The 21,941-nt window shown below is 45.1% G+C and overlaps 1 protein-coding gene across 4 annotated transcripts in view; it reads left to right on the plus strand.

Moving 5' to 3' along the window:
- GALNT17 (polypeptide N-acetylgalactosaminyltransferase 17) overlaps positions 1–21,941 on the plus strand; it is a 456,580-nt gene that overhangs the window by 229,209 nt on the left and 205,430 nt on the right. For 3 of the 4 annotated variants that reach the window (XM_070567804.1, XM_070567807.1, XM_070567805.1), the window contains 2 exons: positions 1,231–1,405; positions 5,522–5,719. In XM_070567804.1, coding sequence (XP_070423905.1) covers positions 1,231–1,405; positions 5,522–5,719 — 373 coding nt within the window. Of the gene's footprint in view, positions 1–1,230; positions 1,406–5,521; positions 5,720–21,941 lie in introns of those variants that run through there. The other variant, XM_070567808.1, reaches the window with a different exon arrangement.

Here is a 21,941-nt window from a genome sequence, read left to right on the forward strand (position 1 = left end):
TGGCTGACAGGAACTGTGTCATGTCTGTCTACCCTTGGAGACTCTCTCACCCTCATCCTCTGTGTTTTTTCCTGGGTCACATGGCTGCAGCCTTCCCAAGGACGGCAGCCATGACGTAGAGAGCTCAGCCTCCACATGTGCTGCAAATGTATAGCTTTAATTTGCTAAAAGTTGCCGTGTACAACTAGGAAGTGAGGGGTCTGTACAACATCTATAAATACAGCCTTTTTGGTTTTCTCTAGAGTGAAGTCAGAGAAAGTATTAAAGTATTGTTTGCGGACTTGTGCCTGCCTCACCTGGGCTGCTCCTGGACTCCATGAGTGACCTATAGCATGAGACTCTCCAAGGGCGGACCCTTGGAGTGGGCGTATCCAAGAATCGCCTCTCCGTCAGCCACTCCCCCTCCTACATCTGGTGATTCTTATATACAGAAAGGTGTCGACTTTTATGTCTGTGGAGTTAGAGACAGCTGGCCTGTGTTTCAGCTCTCCCGTTACTAGGTGTGTGACCTTGGGATGGGTTAGCCTCCCTAAGACTGCTTTTTAATTTGCAAAGTGGAATTAATCTAGTTAATTAATGGAATTTATCTGGCAACTTCCTAGGGTTGCCATAAGGATTAAATTACAGCATATTAATAAAGTACTTTATACCACCTGCTTGTTGCAGAAGGGAGAGTGTTCGGTCTCTGGTACCATTACTTCGGCCACCATGATAGCATTTCTGCTACTGGACAAAGATTTCTTTTGCATCCTAAAACCAAAGCACAAGCCCTATTAGCATTGCATCTGGTGCGTGGCTATGGGTCTGGAGCACCCAGGACACATACTGTAAATACCAGATATGCGCAGATGGAAAAGCCCATATAGAAGTTGATAAACAGGACCCAGGAGACAGTGGGTGGACAGGAATGCTAGCCAAGGAAGGAGGAAGGGGCACAAAGAAAGGAAATCCCAAAGGTATCTGCCAGCCTGCAGCAGCCATAAAAGCCAGACCTAGATTCTCTCCGGCTGCATGCCTTGGACACAGGAAGAACATTGCTATCCTCAGTTGGTATGTCAGGGGTCTCTTCTGACTCTCACACCGACTGAGTTGTCTTTTCTACTAAAATTAGTAACATGCAAACTTTTCTGCAATCTCTGAATTTCCTGAAGTTCTCTAGGCATCCCAATGGGTTGGACACACATTTGAAATGACGTGTTTATGGACCTCCTTGTGTCTTGTCATTTGCAGAGGAGCTGAAGGCCCCCTTGGAAGAGTATGTCCACAAACGCTACCCCGGGCTGGTGAAGGTTGTCCGCAATCAAAAAAGAGAGGGCCTGATCCGAGCTCGCATCGAGGGCTGGAAGGCAGCCACCGGCCAGGTCACTGGCTTCTTTGATGCCCACGTGGAATTCACTGCTGGCTGGTAGGTCACAAGCTGAACCCTAAGAGCACTGAGGACCTGCAGTGTGGTCAGAAGGGGCTAGAATCTGGGAGGTGGGGAACTTTACATGTTTCCCCAGGAGCCACTGGAAGAATGGAGAATGGGTGGTTGAAGAAGAAAGTGAGACCATAGTCTGGGATAAAACTGGAAAGCATGAAGAAATTGTCTGCTGTCAACTCAGTCTGTCATCATTGTTGTCATAGTCATCATCATCACTGTTAAAATTCTCGGTTAAAATGATGTATTAGTTGGACAGAACTCAAGATAATCTTTGCTAAGTGGACAAGACAGTCATATTTCCATACTTCTCTTTTCCTACTTTGCTTGTTCCCTTTTCTGGGGAGGATGGTTAACCATTATTGTGAGAAAAGAGATCCATTTATAATTCCATCTACTCAGCCAAAGCTTCCCAGAACGTATAGGATTATCCTTAGCATCATTTGGAGGAAGGGAAGGGTTTATCTCTGCAAGTGTGGCCTGCAGTGTTTCTCCAGGTGAAAAAAACAATATGAGAGAAAGTGGTTAGCATTCAGGGAGTAGATATTGGATGCAAGAAGAGTGAAAAATACCCAAATCATTTAGTGAACATTAAAATTGGATTAGGGCTTTACAGTTTAAAAGCATGGGCACATCATCATTGCTAACTAACCAATGAGAAATCAAGTCAGAGGTTAAACAACCTGTGCTGGGGTTGCTTAGTAAGAAGCAGAGTCTTTAACTTCACAGATATGTTATTTACACTCAATGATACCATCTTGAATAAGTGCTGTTCAGGGTACCAGATTTGAAGCGCCAATATCCCATCACTAATTAACATTAGATAACATTAAAATGTCTATTCTTCATTTGCAACAAACTTTAGAATCTATTTAATGGCTAGATAGAAAGAAAATAATTATTCACATGACCACACAAAGATTTGGAACCTGGGGTCACTGTTAACACTGGCACTTTGAAGAGCATACAGGTATCTGTTGTCATCTCAGACATCAGTTTTCTTTCCTGGTTTTTTTTTTTTGCCACCATCGGACCCTGATGACACACAGCTTCATGTTTTCAGTCCTGAGCTCCCCTGAGCTTCAGAGTTGTTTCTGTCTTGTAAGAAACATTCTCAAAGTGTGGTCCCTCAGACCAGCAGCACCAGCATCATCTGGGAACTTGTTAGAAATGCAGGTTCTTGGGTTCCAGCCAGAACTATGAAATCAGAAGCTCTGGGGGTGCAGAGCTCTCTGTTTTAACCAGCCCTTCAGGTGAGTCTGATGCTCGCTTAAGTTTGAAAGCCATTGACCTAGAATCCTTCTGAACAGATGCACTTGAATGTTCCATTGGAACTTCACCCTTGGCTTATCTCACCTTTTCCTCCACACCATTTCCTCCTCATTTCTTTCTTGTCAAAACTGTTGGCACCACTCATGTCCCTTTCACTCGATTCTTTCCTCCTCCTCATGTCACTCATCCAGTCAACCTCCAGCTCTAGCCACTTTTACCTTCTGTTTCTCACATCTGCCTTGACCCCCACTCTCCCAGCTCAGACCTTCGTTATCTTTCACCTAAACTAATGTAGTGAATTATCCTTTTGACAAATATTTGCTGGATGCTTACCACGTCCCAAACACTCTCCTAGGCTGTGGTTTGGATGACCAACTGTTCGGGTTTTCCCAGTGCTGAGGGAGTTCCTCAAATGTAGGACTTTCAGCGGTAAAACCAGAACAGTCTTGGGAAAACTTGGACAGTTAGTTACTTGACAGGGGTTCAAAATCTGGCAAGATTTGGTGTCCATCCTCCAGTAACCTCTAGTCTAATTCTAACTGATCTCTGTGATCCAGTCTTAGCCCTTCAGACATTTTCAACGTTTCTACCAGAGTGGCATACATCCTCTCTGGATTAAAACCCTTTTGCAATTACTGATTACGGGGTAGACCATGTGTCTCAACTTTCACTAGGTTGTACTGCTGATAATCTCCAACCTGAGTGGCTTCCACCCACAGATTTCCATCTTGTCCATGTGGCAGCTCTGTGGCGAGTTGTCTGTCTGTGGCTCTGCTCCATAAGTCCTCTGTGTCCTGAGACCAAGGAGTACTCCTATCTAGGTCATACCATTTTTGTGGCTCAGAGAAAAGAATAATAGCTGCATCTTTCAATGGCTATTAAAGTTTCTACTCAGATGTGACATTGCCACTTCTGCTCACATCCCATTGGCCAAAGCAACTCGCATGTCAAAGCTAAACATTCACTGAGGTTGAGGGAGAGAGTGTACCCCTCTGCGGGGACGCACTGCAGGCCACTAGGTAATAGGTAGATATCCCGAAGGAGGGGAGCAACTTACTGGGAACATTTATGCATTCTATCACAGACTTAGAGATCAAACTCCATGCCTGAGAAGGATTATTTGAACAAGGTCTTCTGCCCCCACGCTCATGACTTTCACCACACAGTGCTGGGCTGAGCTGAATGCTTCTATATATGCACCATCAGGCACCAGACCAGCTGAGTGAAGTATGGCCCATTCAGGGAGGCAGTGGAGCTCAGAGACTGGGCCCAAGGCCAGGCCGTCTAGGTTAGAAACCTGGCTCTGCCACCAGCTGGCTGTGTAGCTTGGGGCAAGTGACTTAACTTCCCTGGGCCTTAGTTTCCTCATTTGTAAAATGGTGATCATAGTATCTACTCATAATATAATAAGTGCTTGATAAATACCAGCTGTCATTTGCTCATTAGGAAAAATAACGTGTGTTCAAAGATTAGCAAAGGTAACGTGTAGTCAGAGTGACTTGAATAAGGTGGGGAAGATGGTCTGAGAGTTGAGAGGAAGGAGAGAGCCTTCCTACTGGTGGAAATTCGGGAAGGCTTCTTGGAAGAAGTGGCACTTGATCTAATAAGAGTCTGTAGGTGGCTAGACTTTCTGCCAGTGGCAAAAGGTCATTCCTGGAGAAGAGCATGAGTGAAGATTGTAGGGGCGAAGCTCTGAAGCATGTCTAGAAACTGTGGAAAGTCAGTCCCATTTGGCTTCAGTCTATATGGTGTGTGCAGAAGTATTGGAGGCAGTAAATGGCCCAGGGTATATTTTGTTGCTCGTTTTAAATAGACATATGGGATGAGCCAACAGGTAATTCAATAGCTGCAAGTGAAAAGAGATGGGATGTGGGCTGAGCGTTCTCGTTATTCTTGCAAATACTGCAGCGGAATGGGATTTTCACTTGACTCTTTTCCAAAGCCTGTGCTCTGTTCTAAGTGGGGAGATTAATGCCCTGGCTTATGAGAGCCATGTTTTCCTTCCTGAATATGGGAAATGATCCCTTCCTAGGTCAGCCTTGGAGACACACACTGGCAGGGGAGTCTGACCATCTGCTGTCTCCTAAAGCTGGCAGGGCTATACCTTGAACCCTGAGCCAGGCCCCTGCCTGTCGCCCACTGCAGCCCTGAGGGGCAAGCTGGCTGGGAGGCAGGATTCTGCCTGTCTTAGCAGTTTATTAGCTCCCGCCTGCCATTTCTAACCCATTCAATTAAATCCCTTTTAAGAAATCAATTAAATAATCAATTAAAACAACTGAAATAGTCGCACACACAAAGAGGCTGGTGAAATGCTTATTAAAACCAGGCCATCAAGGGCAGAAGTGACCTATTTTGGGAAAGGGAATTCAGCTGCAGCAGTAAAAACAAGAGGCATCGGCCAATGCCCTGAGGGGAACTGAAAATACTGTACAAAACTGTAGTGCCACGCACATCTGCAGACGTCAGGATGGCCTTGCTTGGCTTACCCTGTCGGTGGAAGCGAGAGGCCTGGCCCTTTCTAGGGGAGAGGACCTCACGTTCTGATTTCTCACTCCAGGCCTCTCGTGTGAGGCATCAGTGCCGTGGAGATCCTGCATGGGCCCCGGCGTGGGCTGCGTTGCACGGAGCTTCACAGCTGTGCTTGAAACTGAATGAGCCCACCGGGGCTGGTCACTCAGCAGCCTCAGTTTCCATCTGAGTTCCAGCCTGCCCAAAGCGCACTCTTTAGCTATGTTGCTGCTGTTCATTCTCTGGAGTCTTGGGGTCTGTGCAGCTGAGGTGTGGGCATGCCTAGGGGAGAGATTTTATTTCTACTTCTCTCTGTTTCAGGGCCGAGCCGGTTCTATCCCGAATCCAGGAGAACCGGAAGCGCGTGATCCTCCCGTCCATTGACAACATCAAGCAGGACACCTTTGAGGTGCAGCGGTATGAGAACTCCGCCCACGGGTACAGCTGGGAGCTGTGGTGCATGTACATCAGCCCCCCAAAAGACTGGTGGGACGCCGGAGACCCTTCCCTCCCCATCAGGTCTGTGGCAGGCAAGCTCTGGCAGCCGTTGAATCCCCACATCCCAGGGGACAGAGGAGTCCCGGGGGAGGGAGGCTAGGAGACACTGCCTGGGGATGGACCAGCAGTGTGCAAACAGCTGCTTTAGGAATTTGGGATGTCTCACCATCTTGGTTTTCTTCCTGAGGAAGGACACTGCATTTTGAGCCTTTAGGTAAAGTTTTCAGGTGCAGCTTATTAAACAGCAACATTGAAAGATCAAAATTGGTAGGAATGCTCACACCTTTTTATTCTCCCTCAGATCTGAGGCACTGTGTTCAGGAACTTTTTAGTATGAAGTTTGGAAGGTGTTCATTCCTGGGGCTCTTTCATGCTTGCAGCTTTTATTATCATAGTGCTTCTCGCCCTTTTTCGCAATATAGGAACACACAGAACAGGACAATCTTTGTGTGGCATGTGGGGTAATTGAGGGCCTCTGGGCAGCTCCCTGTGGCTCTTGCTCCAGGTCCCACCCAGCTGCCCTGGAGACAAGGAGATCAATACTTCATGGCATTCCAGGTGGGAAGCTCACGTATAAAGGATGCTGAGTGAAGTGGTGGATTTTGATGCCCTATTTGTTTCCTATGGCCCCTGTAACAAATTCCTACAAACGTGATGGCTTAAAGCAACACACGTTTATTCTCTTCCATCACAAAGGTCAGAAGTCTGAAGTGAGGTTTACAGAGCTAAACTCAGAGCCACAGGGAGGGGTCCTTCTGGAGGCTTGAGGGGAGAATCCATGTCCTTGACTTTTCCAGCTTCTAGAGGCTGCTTTCGTTCCTTGGCTCATGGCAGCATCACGTCCCTCTTCCTCCCAGGTGCTTCCTTTATCACATGGCCTCCTTCTTCCTTCCACTTTCTTGCCTCCCTCGTATAAGGACCCTTGTGATGACATTTGGGGTCCCCATGAATAATCCAAGATAATCCCCTCATCTCAGAATCCTTAACTTAATCATATCTGCGAAGTCTTTTTTTCCCATATAAGGTAACATTCAGAGGTTCCACAGATTACGACGTGGATTGTTTTTTGGGTGGGGGGAGGACATTATTCAGCCCATCTCAGATGCTCTGATTTTCAACCAAGATGATACCTGAGTATAGTTCAGTACTTTCTGTGAGTTCTGCTTGAGGGCCAAACTGACTCTTAAAATCTTCATGGCTCTGTCTTGAGTTAGAAGAGGTGGTGGAAGCCTTCTTCCCTTGGCCTGGTTTTAGGGCTGTGTTTGTTGATATAAAGAGGGATAGCAAGAAGGAATCGTGGAGTAGGAGTGAGGACTTTTTCCTGGTAGCCATGAGGTTCTTTCTCAGTTTACACATGTTTGATAAATAAGAGTAAAATTTTAAGACATACAGATCCCGCTGCCCCATGTTCCCTTGTTTTCCTGCTCAAATCGAAAGCTTCAGAATTGCATTAGAATAGAGCTGCCCATGGGCAAATATGTGCCACAGGGAAGGTAATCTTTTGAGTCAGTAACTTAGTTAGCTGGAGATGTCTCAGGAGGCGGCTCTGTTCCCATTCCATCCTCGACATTCAGTGTCTTCTGGCAATGCTGCAGGGCCATACTCTTGGCTCTCTGCAAATAATAACATAAACCCATCACTAATGTGCCTGAGAATAAAAGCGTCATCCTTAGGGATATTTTGAATTTAATGAGTGAGAAAGCATCTCACACCCATTAGGATGGCAACCATCAGAAACAATGGAATATAACAAGTGTTGGCAAGGATGTGAAGAAATTGGAAGCCTTGAGCATTGTTGGTGGGAATGTAAAATGGTGTAGGTGCTGTGGAAAATGGTATGACAGTTCCTCAAAAAATTAGAAATGATATTACCATATGATTCAGCAATTCTACTTCCAATTCTACCCAAAAGAGTTGAAAACAGGGTCTCAAAGAGATGTTTGTACACTCATGTTCATAGAATCATGATTCACAATAGCCAAAAAGTGCAAGTAACCCACATGTCCATCAGCAGATGAATAGATAAACAAAATGTGGTACATCCATACAATGAAATATTATTCAGCCTTAAAAAGGAAGGAAATTCTGACACCTGCTCCAACATGGATGAACCTTGCGGACGTTATGCTAAGTAAAATAAACCAGTCACCAAAAGACAAAGACTATCTGATTCCACTCATAAGAGGTACCTAGAATAGCCAAATTCATGGAAACAGGGAGTAGAATGATGGGTACCAGGGGTTGGGGAGAAGAGAAGAATGGACAGTGGTTATTTAATGGGTATAGAGTTTCAGTTTTGCAAGATGAAAAGAGTTCTGGAGATTGGTTGCATAGTGATGTGAATGTTCTTAACACTGCTGAACTGTGCACATAAAAATAGTAAAGATAGTAAATTTTATGTTATGTGTATTTTACTACGATTAAAAAAATAATAATAGGGAGTACTTAAAGACCCCTTGGCCTTCAGAGCTTGAAAGGATAAAGTTCAAACAATGGACTGACCAACAGTAAGTTTTACGTTTTTGGCCAAACACTGCTTCCTCCCAACCCACAGGGGAGCTGATCTCTGGCTGTGACAGATAAGGGAGTGAGGGTATGACAGTGGTGTTAACAACAGAGGGAAAGAAGTGAATACACTGCAGTGCTTTGGTATGCCCAGAAAACACAGCTATCCCTGCATTTGTAAGGCACTCAGTGAAAATTTAGCTAGTACTTTATGAGTTACAGTAACATTAACAACTGATTAATATGCACTTTAAAAAGACTCGGGAAAATAGAGTCGTGATCATGAGTTATTAATATTACTTGCATCTCTGATGTACAAAATAGAATCAAATACTAATGGTCTCTTTTTAATGTATCATAACTTATGAAATGCTTAATTGTTAATAGTTACAGAGATATTTAATTGTAGGAAGGAATTTTTATGGCCCTTTTGATGTTATTAAGAAGATACAGTTTGGTTTCTTAAACATTAGGACATGGTGATTTCCCTCTTCCCTGTGGTTCCAATATTTTAGGGTAATGATTTTATTCGGGGAAAGGACAGGATGAGAACTTTTTCACGATCAAACTGACATTAGATTTAAGGATTCTTTGGATATTGAGTCTTAATGGTAGACAACATAATCTGGGAGATTTTGCATTAAGGGAATTTATATCCTTTCTGTTTTAATTCCTTTCCCCTTTCTTCCTACGTGTTTTTTTCTCCTGCCTGGTAAACAGCTGTTTCCCAAGGTTTTCTGTTTTCCTCTGCCGTTCTTTGTCTACACCAGAGTTTTAGGCATAGAGAGTGGGCAGGTGCCATTAAAGAGAGCAGAGCCACGGGTAAGGGATGGGGACTGAAGCACACATGCGGCATGCAAGGAGGCAGCTGCTTAGTGGCGGTGCTGGGCTGGGGTCAGGGTGCGGGGCGCACAAGGCTGGCATTGTCACGTGCTCAGACTTTTAAGAAAAGACACAAATCCAGATAATTTTGTGAAATCTCCTGACTTCTAATTGTCAGCAATAAATCCCTCTTCTTCAAAATTACGAGGGCCAAACAACATTTCTAGACTGCATTTGACCACCTGGGTCCCCAGAATTTGGTCTTTGCTCTGTCCTTGGAGACGTCTGTAATTCCCAGGGCAGCCTTAGTCCATGCTTCTCACACTGGGAGCTGTGGGCACGTGCAATATGTGGCTTTACTGTGGGGCTGAGGGATTTGGGGAAAGTGTCACTCAAAGCCACAGGAGAAGCATGACCGGACATCCTGGCGCTTGAGTTCAGCCATGAGAGAGCCCCTCCCACCTCACTGTGTCACAGCCCTCTGCGGCTCAGATTCGTCAGTGAAAGGCTCTGAGAAGCACTGACCCAGCTCTCACCTCTGCGCAGAGAAGGCTCTCAAATCTATGTCTTAAGCCCTGATTTTTCTCTGAAGTGTCATCATCTCCAGTGTCGCATCAACAACCATTCATTAGACCAGTGGAGTTTAAACTTTTTTGAGTCAAAGACCTCTTTGATAATCTCACGAAAGCTGTAGATCGTATCACCCCGAACATGAATAAGCAGACAGAACTTTGCATATAATTTCATGAAGTTTATGGGTGCCTTGAAGCCAACCTCCTAGTGGTCCACAGGACTTCTATTAAGAAACACTGCTAGATAGTTCTGCTTGGCTTTCCCAGCTGGAAAGCCTTTCTTTACCATTCTTTATAGCCCACTAGTCTGTATGCTTTATGAAGCCAGGACTGTGGCTATTTCAGTTATATCTTGAGGACCTAATGAATACCTGGCACTTGGTAGGTATGCCGAAAATATTTATTGAATGAATGAGTGGAATCTGAGGCTCAGAAGAGAGGTCAGCGCTAGTGATTATAAAGAGGATGAGATTGCCCAGAAGTACACTAGAGAAGGAGAACGGAAGCCCCAACATTTCTGGGATGAAGGGAGCCTTCATAAAGGAGACTGACAAGTCATGAATGGTCAGGGAGGCATGAGGACAACCAGGGCAATGGAGTTGCAGAGCTTCAAGAATAGGAAGGCCAAAAGCACCCTTTGGTTTAAGGGATCAGCTCATCATAATCTTAGTGAAACCGTTTTCGGGGAGTATTTGGGTCTGAAGCTGGATGGCAGTTGGAGGAGGAATGAATGGGACACAAAGAAGTGGAGAAAGTGGGTGCAGGTTATGCTTCTGAGATGTGTGGGGGAAACTCAAAGAGGGAGAGGGACAGAAGCTGTTCAGGAGGCTACAGGATCAAGTGACATCTGTTTTTTCGAACAGGAGAAATTGAGCATGTACCTCTAGCACACTGAACAGATAGAACTCACGGTTTATGTTTGTAAAACCCAAGTTGTTTCGGTTTCCTCATGTGACATTTAACTTGCTCAGAGCAGTGAGTCCTTCACTTGCCCCTGGATGAAGACTCCAGCCCACCCCATGATTTTTCTTGTCACTTTTGGGTAATGAAAGTCCTAGGGTCATTTGAAGTCACTAACCAGCCTCAATCCGTTGTTAAAATCGCCCAGTCTCATGTAATCATGAAGACTTGAACTGAGTTGAAATTAAGACCTTCTCCTCTCTTAGCTGTGGCCGGCTGCTCGCTGACCCTTTGCAGTGGGAGAAGGGCTGGAGTCCTTACTCTTTCTGTCCCTCCCTCATCTTTTCCTCAGGAAGTGTATTGTCCCCACCCGGGTCCAAGCACTGGGGAGGAGAGACAGGAGGCTAGGAGGGTCTTATCTGACTGTCACTGTCTTAGGATGGCTTTGAGCTCTCTGGGCCAGCAGGTGGGTAGACCGGGTTCTTCTGACTGCTCAGCATGGGCTCTGGGGACTCCGAACACCCATGCTGCTTTCTCATATGGGCAGGGACTCTCCCTCAGCTGGCTCTCCCAGTCCTCCCCCACTTCTGCCTCTATGTCCACCCCACACCCTCTCACGGCTTGGGGCTCCGTGCTGCGGTAAGCCACTACATTTTCCCCCCAATTAATTAATTAATTCATTCATTATTTTACAAATACATTTAAAATATTTCTTTCTTCCCCCAGCTTTATTGAGGTATGATTGACAAATAAAATTTGTGTATATTTAAGGTATATAACATACTGTTTTGGTATACTTGTACATTGTAAAATGATTACCAAGATCAAGCTAATTAACACATCCATCACCTCCCATAGTTACCTTTTTTTTATGGTGAGAACAGTTAAGATCTGCTCTCTTAGAGCAAATTTTAGGTATACAAGACGTTATTACTAACCATAGTCACCATGCTGTACATTAGGCTCCAGAACTTATTCAGCTTATCATTGGAAGTTTGCACCCTTTGACCAGCATCTCCCCATTTCCCTCACCTCCAGCCCTTGCCAATTAGCCTTTTACTCTCTGTTTCTATGAGTGCAACTTTTTTAGACTCCACGTATAAGTGAGATCATGCAGTATTTGTCTTTCTCTGTCTGACTTATTTCTTTATGTCCTCCAGGCCCATCCATGTTGTCATAGTGGTAGGATTTCCTTCTTTTTTAAGGCTGAATAGTATTCCATTGTGTATATATTCCACATCTTCTTTAGCCATTCATCCATTGATGGACTTAGGTTGTTTCCATATCTGGTAAGCCATCATCTTAGACATCCTTTTTTTTGGTTTGTTTTGCTTTGTTGATGACTTTTTTATTGTGGTAAAATACACATAACATAAATTTTACCATTTTAAAGTGTAGAATTCAGTGGCATTAAGTACATTCACAATGCTGTGCAACCGTCACCACTTTCTAGTTTCAGAATTTTTTCATTAACCCATACAGAGCCCCCTAACAGCTGCCAATCTGCTTTCTGTCTCTATGGATTTGCCTGTCTGGACAATTCATAGAAGTGGAATCGTACAATATGGCTTTTTGTGTCTGGTTTCTTTTACCTAGCATAAAGTTTACAAGGTTTATCCATGTTGTTGCACATATCAGTACTTATTCCCTTTTGTAGTGAGCTTTTACAGTGACCGCACGTCAGCATCCCTCCTGGGTTCCATATCTGGCTTCTTGGGATTCACACACCTTTGTCCCACATGGGAGGGAAGAGGCAACTTCCCACACACAGGGCTCCCCCTGCTCCACAGGCCACTTTCTCTTTGTTAAGATGAGTCAGGCACCAGTGACGATGTTTCTCCACTGACCACCAGATGGCAGAACCCCCACCCCCTGCCCCTCAGAGTGGGATTCAGGCTTAGGGTTAGATGGTAGGATCCCTACTCCCCTTGGGGAGGGGGATTCAGGATACAGCTTGCTCCAGGGAACCTCTCCTACACATTCCTCTACCAAACTCCATTCGTTCATTCTCATTAGTCAGCTGGTTTTTGGCTGTCTACTTTGAACTTTTTGCATGATCTCTTTAAATATAGCATCTATTGTCTAACATCCTGAGCCCAAATGAGGACATGAAGAGTCCTGTTTTAACACAGTACATACAGGTGAGGTCATGGAGCAAGGAGAGAGGGAAGGTCTGAAGACGTAGAAAGGAGGGAGGGCACTGATTGAGCAAGAAGGACCCTGAACAGGGAGGAGGGGAGAGGGTCGAGAACATGAATAGCACAGTGGGTTGGTCTTACAGAGCAGGAAGAGAGAGCTCATGCTGCATGACCCACATTTTCCTTGTGAGTTAGGAGGAGAAATCACTGCTAGGACTGAGAGTTGGGCCTTGTTCAGTGGGCTGCAGAAATGTGACAAAGGTCTGGAATAGTCGCCAAGAGGAATAGGTATGGGTGAGCTGACCAAGAACACAAAAACTAATTGATGGCTGTTTTGAGGGCCCAGGAATATAAATTCAACAAATTTTCCATGAGGATTTCCCAATAAAAACTACTGTGAATTAAGTTGTACTATGATATAAACTTAAATTTTATTATTCACAACATTATGTACATACATGTGAAAAATAGTAGTGAGGATAAGAAAGAGGGGGTACAATATATTTAGCCTGAAGGCATCTAGGTTGGATACAGCATGAAATCATGGAAACCTGGCTTAGCTCAGCATCCTTCAGAGGTCTGTAGCTCACAGCTTGGGAACCGCTGATCTTTACAGTTCTTTCCAGCTGTAAAATCCGAGGAGATGTCTACAGTGTCATCAGAGATGGGACATTTACAGCACATTGCTTTTGGGGCCCTGGCTGAAAGCTGAATCAGGCATCTTCTGTGAGGTGCCAGTGATGCCTGCCTGCTCTGTGTTAGGTGACCCTGTAATTAGTGACATTACTCATTAATGACTAATTCGAGCCGATGATTAACAATTAGCAATCCTTAATCCAACATATAATTTGATAATAAATTATAAGGTACAGGAGCTGTTAGATTCTTTTAGTTGAAAGGGCTGTCCTGGATATGTGTAGTTGCTGGGATCTCAAATTCTCTGCCCAAATGTATAAAAAGAGAGGAAGTGTTTTTCCTCCTTAGAGGAATATGACTGGCTTACACAGGAGGAAAGCCTTAAGTGAAGAATCAGATTTTCTTAGACTTTGTAATAGTGATATCTTCCCTATGCATCAGCAAATGTATTTTAGGAGCCAATTGTCTGCTCATTGTGTGGTAGTAACTTCTGGAAGGACAGTATTAGTAAATTACAAGATCCTCCTGAAGGAGTTCATGGGCTGGTGGGAGACACAAGGCCCAAGTGCACATAATTGTACTTCAGCACAGTGTGGATTCAAGGGAAGTAGGGAGGGAACTTTATGAGTGGAGCAGATGGGAAAGCTCATAAAAACCATAAGCAACACTGGGATTTTCTATGTGTCAGGCATTGTTCTTGTGCTTTACACAATACAAATCCATTTACACCCCACACTAGCCCTATGAGATATAAAGTATTATTGTTATCCCCATTTTACAGTCAGGGCTACTGAGGCACAAGGTTACACACCTAGTAAGAAGTGAAGCTGGGATTTGGATCTAGTCAGTCCAGAGTCTATGCTCCTACCTACTGTGTGTGACTTGTTGGGCCTTGCAAGCCGAAGAGGATTTTCACTAGCAGAGTATGTGGGAGATGACACAATTAGAGGTATATTAGTGAAATTGAGCATGTCAGGGTCCCCAAGACCACCCTTGGGTTTGATGATTTGCTATAAGGACTCACAAAACTCAGAAAACCTGTTATGCTCATTACAGTGAAATGGTATAGATTAAAATCAGCAAAGGAAAAAGATGCACACAATAGAGTCCAGGAGAAACCAGGCATGAGCTTCTAGTTGTCCTCTCCCAGTGGAGTTGCATGGACAGTGTGTCATTCTCCCAGTAATGATATGTAACAGCATGTATGAAGTGCTGCCAACCAGGGAAGCTCACCTGAGCCTTGGTGTCCAAGGTTTTTACTGAGAGTCAGTCACTTAGGCACAGAGCACCCCTGTGACTAACCTTGGCTACTCATTCTTTAACCCCCTGCCCCCTAGATGTTAAACTAACACAGCGTGGCCCAGGGCCTCAGGTATGCAAAGACAGTCCTATCAGACAGGATATTCCACGGGCTTAGAGCTTATCCTCCAGGAGTCTGTCAAGAGCCAGTTCTTTGCGATGTGTAGGGTTTGGGCAACCCAAGTCTACTGAGCTTAACCCTTTACTGCACCGTGAGGTTGGGGTGTTGCAAGTGGAAGTCTGGTGAGGAGACTGAAGGTAGGGAATGTGCATTTAAGTAGAGGAAAGGTTGAAGACTGAGGAGATTGAAACAGGAGGTCTACTTTATGGAAAGCTCTGAAAGCCAAACAGAGGAGCCCAGACTCCATCCACTGGTCCAATGAAATAGACTGAAGATGGGTAAAAAGTTAACTGGGAGAGACAGAAGGTAGAGTTGTGGTTGCCTAGGGCTGGGGATGTGGTGAGGAGAGGAGTGACTACTAATGAGGATGGGGTTTTTTGGGGAAATGATGAAAATGTTCTAAAATTTATTTTGGTGATGATTGCACAGCTCTATGAATACACTAAAATCTATTGAATTGTATACTTTAAATAGATGAATTGAATGGAATGTGAATTCTATCTTAGGAGCTGATGGCCATCAGCAGATAGCAGACAGCCAATCTTGGAGCAAGATGCAGACAGTTGGGTATTAATTCTTAGTTCAGGGTCTTGTGTGGCACCCATTTTGTGGGAGGTTGCAGAGCAGCATAGAGTGCACCAGGAGATCAAACTGGCGTCAAATCCCAGAGCAGCAGAATTTGTCATGGTAGAGTCACAGACAGGGATTCAGAAACCATGGAGCATCCTGGGCAGAAGTGAGCATCGCCTAGAGCTAGACTGACTGCTACTGTTGACCAACCTGAGGTGTGTATATGATGCTGGCCAATTGCAGTGTGTTGTGGGTAAGGACAGGTTGAAGACCTCAGTGGTTTACTACTTCCCTTTGGGTCCAGGAGGGGAGAATCAGAAAAGGAATCTCGCACAGGGGCCAAGTGAAGCCTGTCACAATTCAGGAAGAGAAAAATTATGAGGGAAAGGCTATACATTTTCCACCTTCTTTTCCTGCCCTTGCAGTCTTCAAGTAACAGAGGAATGACTTATTCAATTTTGCCACCAACAGGGTCTGTCATTAGGCAGCTCTCTCACCCTCTGTGTAAATGAGCTTTTAATTTTCTTGTCCATAAAACTTACCCAGCATTTAAAGGTGTGTTGTTCCAGTAGTAGAAAATTTCCATAACAAAGCTTTTGGTCCCTCAGATGAGGAGCACTGATTGTAAACTTCCTGAAGTTATGGCATGAGGTATTGTAGATAATCAAATGTTTCAGTTAATAGAGTTCATTTTAGAAGCAAGACATGGGGCAGTTTACAGTTAAAAATAAAAAACCTCCACGATCTCTGCTTTCTTTCTTCAGGGGATACTCCCGTTGTTAGAAGTGTTGGTTCAGTCAGTAGTGGTCAACTGCAGCCTTTCGTATGACCCCAGAGGAAGTATCGTTATAAAGTGGGATCTGGAATAGGGGTTGGTCTTTGCTTCATGAGCATTTATTGATTCCTGTTAGGTATAAACCTCCATTCTTAGCAGAATGGAGAATACTCTCCTTATGTTTCAGTCCTCTTCAAATTTATCCATGTTTATATACTTTTGAGACCCAAAATGAGAACTCAGTGAATGAAAATGCTGCTGGAGAACCAACAAATGTGTTTGCCCTTCTGTAAGATTGTCTAATTGAAGACATAGCCATTTCTTCAAAACACTTGCTATTTGGTCAGACAATTAGCTGGAAAGGACCTTGAAGGAGCGTCATCCTCACCTTTGTCACTTCCTGGGAAAGCAGCGGGTATGGCCCTCACTGTAACACAGGACATCACTGCCCAGTTGTCTGCTCTGCATAGCCAGCTACCGCTGACTGCTGCCTTCTCCTGGTGCTCAAAGAATACCTGACTTCACAGCTGGGAGCAGGCGGCTGTCAGGTGACTCTAAGTGTTGGCAGCAGGATGGGATAGAAAGAACATTGCCCGGTTCCCAAGACTAGTTTTCTAGCCCAGACTTGACCACTGGCTTTGAGCCTCAGTTGACTTCTCTGTAAAAGGATTTTGACTAGATGTGCTACAGACCCATTCTATGAGACTTGGACAAGCTACTTAACGTCTCTGTACCTCAGATTCTTCATCTGTAAATGGGGGGTAATAATAGTATCTATCTTACAGGGTTGTTGGAAGATTAAATGAGATAATACAGGTAAAATACTTAAAACAGTGAGCTAATGCGTGTAAAATGCCTGAAAACGGTAGCTGTTATGATTGTTGTTATTATTGCTCTTCTGTATCCCACAGAGGCATCCTTGCTCCTCACTGTGGGGATCATATAACCTTTTTCTACTTATCTGATCCATTGATACAACTGCATGATTATGACAGATAACCCTATCACTAGATTATCTCTGACTTAGTATCCTACACACGGAGAGGAAGCCTGGGTGCTAACAAAGGAGAGGCATTTTTAATGCCAGGGGATTTGCACAGGAAGATAAGGGACCCACATTCCCCAAGTCAGTCCCTTCAGGGAGTCTGTTCCTTATAAAAGAAAAGTATGCCTACACCATGGTGAACATACTGCTTTTGGGTGAAATAAGTGGTATTTCCTGTCATCGCTATGTACCTTCAGCACCAGCCTGGGGAGATCAGTTTGTCTTTTTGCATGACACACTGATATTGCTGCTGGAATCCTTTCCTTTGGAAGCAGAATTCCCAGGCAGTGCCCTCCAGCTAGAGCAAGGCATTCAGGGTAGCGTTCTCTGTGATGACAGGCAGAGAGACCTGCCTCCCTCAGCCAGCCTGTGTTGTGATGGCTCCCAGCAGCAAGTAGGTGAATCTGAGTGATGCTGGGAGGGCTTTCCCTCCTCACCCACACGGAGGGTCGGTGGGATGGGCTGCTGAAGAGCAGGTGAGTTTCATTTTCTTTTAAGGATTTTAAAAAATGGAAGATACTCCACCTCTGAATTAAATGCCCAGTTCTGAGTTATTGCTGAACATAAATAGGGGCGGCAGTTCCATTCCTTTTATCAGATTGATCTGGCATGGGAAGAACAAAAGCCCTCAGATTCCTCTGTGATTGGAGCTGGATGGATGCCATTGTGGATGGGGAGGGATGGGGTGGGCTCCAGCCATTATTTTGATAGCTTTAATCCCCCTTTCTAGATGTTTCCAGAATGTGCCATTTTCCAGGCCCTTTCTTCTCTCCCTTTTTTCCACTCCACCCTCAAAGCCCAAAAAGCAACTATAGAAGCCTCTCAGATTGAGTTCAGAGCAGAAAATACCCTTTCTTCCTTTCTTTCCTGCTGCCCCATAGTTTTCTCTGCAGCATAGTGTAGAACTCTTCTTATCTTCTGACTGATCTGATCTGCAGTGAATTATTATTCCTCAGTCATTTTTAGGGGGCTCTTTGGAAGAGATGACTAAGATACAGATTATAACTGTGCTCAAACCCAAACAGCCTTTTCCATTTACTCAGCTCTCTGGTAGCACTTTCGAGAGTTTTCATCCACTAAGATGGGCTAGTTCTTATCAGGACTCACCAGTTGCACAGTGTCTGCTATGTGTGAGGCTCCATTTGGATCCTAGCCCCTATCCATTTTCTCCTCTCTTGTATGGAAATACAGAACACATGACTATTTTATTTCTCTTAGATTGGAGAGAAAGCAAATAGAATTTTCTTTTAGAGCTTTAGAAGTTAATTAGAAGCACCGACAGCAGAGCCTAGGGTACCCTTCTCTGCCAAATAATGAACTGTCAGCAATCCAGCACACGCAGATGACCACATGCTGTTACTCTCCTGGACACTGAGCCATTCTTCATCCCGTTCACCTAGTACAGTTTCTAAGGCTGCCGGAATTTTAACCAGACTTTCCCGAAGCAGGGGCATTTGGGCTGACACTTTGTAATATCTATCTGGAGTTTCAGGTCACAGTCGTTCTTTTTGCTGCCAGTGTGGCTCTAAAAATAGCTTCTGCAACCAGGCACACCAGGAGTCAGGGGCAGTGGGCTTCATTTTCTCCGAGAAGTCCATGCTCTTGTGTCGTGGACTTGCATGTCCTCATAGCAGTAGAGAGGTCGTGACAAGCTCTCTTGACTGTTATGAACAACGTAACAATAGTGCGTGATGCAGCTGTGGCCCTTCAAAGCCTTTTGAGAACAGGCAGTGTGAGGCCTGGTAAAGCTCGCCTGCACAGGAGGCCCTTTATAGACTTGGTGGGTTGCCCAAGTCAGTCTGTTGGAGTTTGACTTCTGTGCGTGAAGTTCAATGGACCCCCAGGCTCCTAAGAAGTTTAACTTAAAGGAAAAAGGAGAGAAAGATTCCTTGAGTGTCTTTTATTAACACTGAATTTCCGACTGCAGTGTATGCAGTGGCTTTGGGCGCTGTTGACAACCTGCTGGGGGGTGAGCCATTCCCTTGCTGTAACCAAATCTGAGGTTTCAGTTGGAGGGACAGCCGCTGAGAATGACTCTGGGCAAGTCGCAGCTTTTGCTTTAGAGGTCAGCTTCATCTCCAGCCCTAATTCAATTTAGTGCAGTTTGTGAATTTATTTACTTACCTACCTATCCATCTTGGTAAAGGTTTGTAGCAAGTTCCACCTGTACTGAGAAACAAACTATAACTCTTAATCCAGGAGTTACTGTTACTTCTGTACCCACACCCCATCCTCTGCCCCACTCCCCACAGTGACTGATGTATGTTATTATGAAGTAAATGGAAGCAAAAAGGCTATGAGACCAAGGAAAGGCCGTGAATGTGAATTTTTTCAGCCTGCCTCTGGCACCCTAGCCTCAATTAAATGCTCTGACATGGAGATGAATGATAAAATATCACATTTGCCATTCAGTTGTTACAAAAATTCTTTAGTTTTAAGTCAAATGTCTTGGACAGAAAAGTGCAAAATATTCAGTTATTCATTCACTCACCAGCACACATTTATTGAGCCCTTACTGTACACCAGGCTCAGCCAATTCAGAAATCTAGGGACTGCTGCTGGGTTTGGCTGATTGACCGTAGTTCGTCCCTTTGGAGGTGCTCTTCAGGAAAGAGTGCTCAGGCTCAGGTGGCTTCTGCGTGTGTGGGGACAGGTAGGCTCATTCCCTCTACTGTCTGAGTGGAAGCCTCGGGATCTTTGTGTGTCTCTTCTTCCCTCCGACAGCATCCCTGGCCTGCCCGGCTGCTTGTTGCCCTGCCAGTGTTCCTGGCAGATGTCTGCAGCTGGCCTAACTTGGGGTCTGATCTCTTGGCTTGGTCAGGGCCCCTCTGCCTCTGCTCCCTGTGGCTCATGCTGGCTGCAGACACTTGAGCGCAGGTCTCCTTAGCCACTGCTGCAGACTCACCTTGCCCTCGGGGGAGACTCATCAGCTGCTCCTCTGACTTTCAACTCAGCCTCCCCTTCCCTCTATGAGAACTGAGCCTCCTGCCACATGGCCACACTGCACCATCATGGTCACTTTGATGCTGTGGGCCCCAATAGATACGAGGCCACCAGTGAGGCAGACTGCTTCCATAGTCCCCATGGAAAATGGGGGCATGAGCCCCCATCTTCCCTCTGTGCCAGCCTTACTGCCTCTCTCTCTGGGCTGAAACCAGGCATCTGTCACCTCTCACCACCTTCTCTCCTCCCCGTGGGACCTTAGGGGGAAAACTGTGGGCTTTTGTTTAGAGCGCTTCCTAATTTTTCTCAGCCCCAGCCCCAGTACTTGGCTTTAGTGGGAGAGGGTTCTCTCTCCAATTATAAGAGCCCCACGGTCTGCATCCTCCAAGCTTAACATCACTTCCTGAAGGAGGACGTGAAGGAACCAAGAAAACTCCCTAGTCACCTGCCTTGCAACTTAGAGCACAGGTCATGTAGCCCAAAAGAGGACAGCACATGAGCAGTTTTCAAACTACCGCCTCCACTGCCCGGAGCAGAGACAAGGGAATTTCTGAAGGATACCTGCTCCCCGGGCCCTTCTTCATCCAGTTCTTAGAGGACAAATGGGGACAGCAGTGAGGACCTCTGTCTTTTGTCAGCCCTGCCCTCAATTCCCTGGCTTTTTCTTTCCCCAGCTCCTCTGAGATTCTCACCCTCCTCATCTGCAGACTTGGTCCCACTCTAGGTCCTGGGCCAAGGCTTCTGACATGGTTGGCCTAGGTGCAGTTCCAGCCCCCCCATTGTGAGCTGAGAAGCGGTGTTCACATCTTGAACCCTGAGCCACGCAGGCATCCTGGTCAGATCTCCCTCCTCCCACTTGCCAACCCTGCTCCCACAGGTCCTTGGTCTTGTCATGCAGCTCCTGGAGCAGCGTTCCCATGTCTAAACCTCCATTCCATGAGTGTGTCCTGTTTGTGGAATCCTGACAGCCAGGGGCCTTTCTTACTTTAGCCAGTCCCTCTCTCAGGGGATACCAGTTGTCCACTCAGAGTCCTAGGCTCCTGGACATTGTTGCTGTGCCGCCTGCCCTGGAATCACACCTCTGAATCCTGCTTCTCTGTTGGCCTGCTGCTCCCCCGCCCCAGCTCCATGATCTCACTTCGGGTTTTGGTGTCCCACTCGCTGAGCTCTGGTTGTAAGTTACTGGCACCCTTAAGTGTGATGGTTTTGCCTGAAAGGCTGAACTTCTTCATTCCACCTGTGTGCCTCTGTGGCTAGTACATGACATTCCTTCACTCCAAATGACCACCTTGACCTTTCCAACCCCAAGCCCTGTGTATTCCCTTGAATATATTCTTATGTCTCTAAGTGGTGAAGGACGGTGGTCTGATTGATTGTAAATTTTTACGTGACTAGGACATCCATACCCTCCTCCACCAAACCCTATAGAGTTTCTTAAAAATAACTATGCACAGAAAAAAGAAAATCCCTTAAATCTTGTAGCCATTTCTGAAATACTACGATATTTACTTGAAGAAACTTGAAATTGCAGAGACTTCAAATCCTAAAGAATATGAGGAAGGTGGAGCAGAGGCTGACAGCCGTGAAATTAGAGCTCTATAATTTGTCTATAGGCGTTCAGGAGGGGAAGAAATAAAAATAATTTTCTACCTTGTTTCTAATCCAGATCTTGTCTTCCAGCCCAGCAGAGAAGAACAAGGGCAGTGACAAGGAGACTGGAGAATTTTAAAATCACATTATAAAAATACTTTTAAATTATGTATTCATTGTAAAATTTATTATGACTCATTGTAAATTTAATATTCATTGTAAAAATTTAAAAATACAAAAATGTATTAGAGAGTCACTCATAATCATAGCACCAAGGGATAACCACTGTTAATATTAGTATCTTAGATATTTTAAATTATTTTGCCG

Source organism: Equus przewalskii, chromosome 12 (assembly GCF_037783145.1).
Source record: "Equus przewalskii isolate Varuska chromosome 12, EquPr2, whole genome shotgun sequence".
NCBI classification, from domain to species: domain Eukaryota; kingdom Metazoa; phylum Chordata; class Mammalia; order Perissodactyla; family Equidae; genus Equus; species Equus przewalskii.